The sequence below is a fragment of the Ceratina calcarata genome, unplaced genomic scaffold, assembly GCF_001652005.2.
Source record: "Ceratina calcarata isolate Rehan_Ccalc_2016 unplaced genomic scaffold, ASM165200v1 scaffold53, whole genome shotgun sequence".
NCBI classification, from domain to species: domain Eukaryota; kingdom Metazoa; phylum Arthropoda; class Insecta; order Hymenoptera; family Apidae; genus Ceratina; species Ceratina calcarata.
In genome coordinates, this window is record NW_017176451.1 from 1,370,812 (window position 1) to 1,371,562 (window position 751).

The 751-nt window shown below is 34.8% G+C and overlaps 1 protein-coding gene across 3 annotated transcripts in view; it reads left to right on the forward strand.

Annotated features, from left to right (window-relative positions):
- The first annotated feature begins 6 nt into the window (after positions 1-6).
- LOC108628602 (pyridoxine-5'-phosphate oxidase-like) overlaps positions 7-751 on the forward strand; it is a 6,172-nt gene continuing 5,427 nt past the window's right edge. Inside the window, exons 1-2 of one of the 3 annotated variants that reach the window (XM_018030646.2) lie at positions 7-579; positions 666-737. In XM_018030646.2, coding sequence (XP_017886135.1) covers positions 686-737 — 52 coding nt within the window. In that variant the 5' untranslated portion in view covers positions 7-579; positions 666-685. Of the gene's footprint in view, positions 738-751 lie in introns of all 3 variants that reach the window. The other 2 variants (XM_018030647.2, XM_018030645.2) reach the window with 2 other exon arrangements.

Genomic DNA, 751 nt, shown 5'->3' on the forward strand with positions numbered 1-751 from the left:
GTCTCATTTTTCTTACGTCTAATATTAAACACATACGATACAACTGACGGAACAGTCAGTTCGAAAACATTCCTTTCCGATGATCAACAGATAACCGACAACATAATGTACATTGGATGTATATGTATGTCATAGTGTTTGTGTATACATTGTACATATATATACATATAATACATACAATATATTAGTATATGTAGGAGTATAAGATACGTAATACATACGTATTTACAACTTGTAAGATACTGGTTACACAATAGACGACAAAATGACAGAAAGAGATGCGCCCGCGTACTTACACACGCGTAACAAGTCTTTATATTCGTTGATTTTGTTTTAACACATTCGCAGCGGATGTGAAGTTGTTCACTCCAAAATCTTTGCTATATAGCGTTATAGTGGGAGGGGGATACGAGGAGAGTAGGAGAGGGTTGAACGAAATCGACCGATCACTAGTGTACTTATATATATAAGTATATACAGTAGATAAAGAGAAGAGCAGTCGAGCTGTCGAGCATGATTTTGGGTTGTTAGTGTTGTTACTTGTGAGCTGTGAACTGCAGGTACAGCCACAATTATAATGTAATACTTCATGATATTTGATTTAGAACTTTATCGTGTTAATTTTTATCGAATTTATCTCCGTTACTTGTTTATGTCGAACGAAGGATTTACTACTCTACACATCATGTCATCTATGAAACCTACATCTGAGGATACAAGCTATAATGACATTGGAGGTAATTTTATCTTT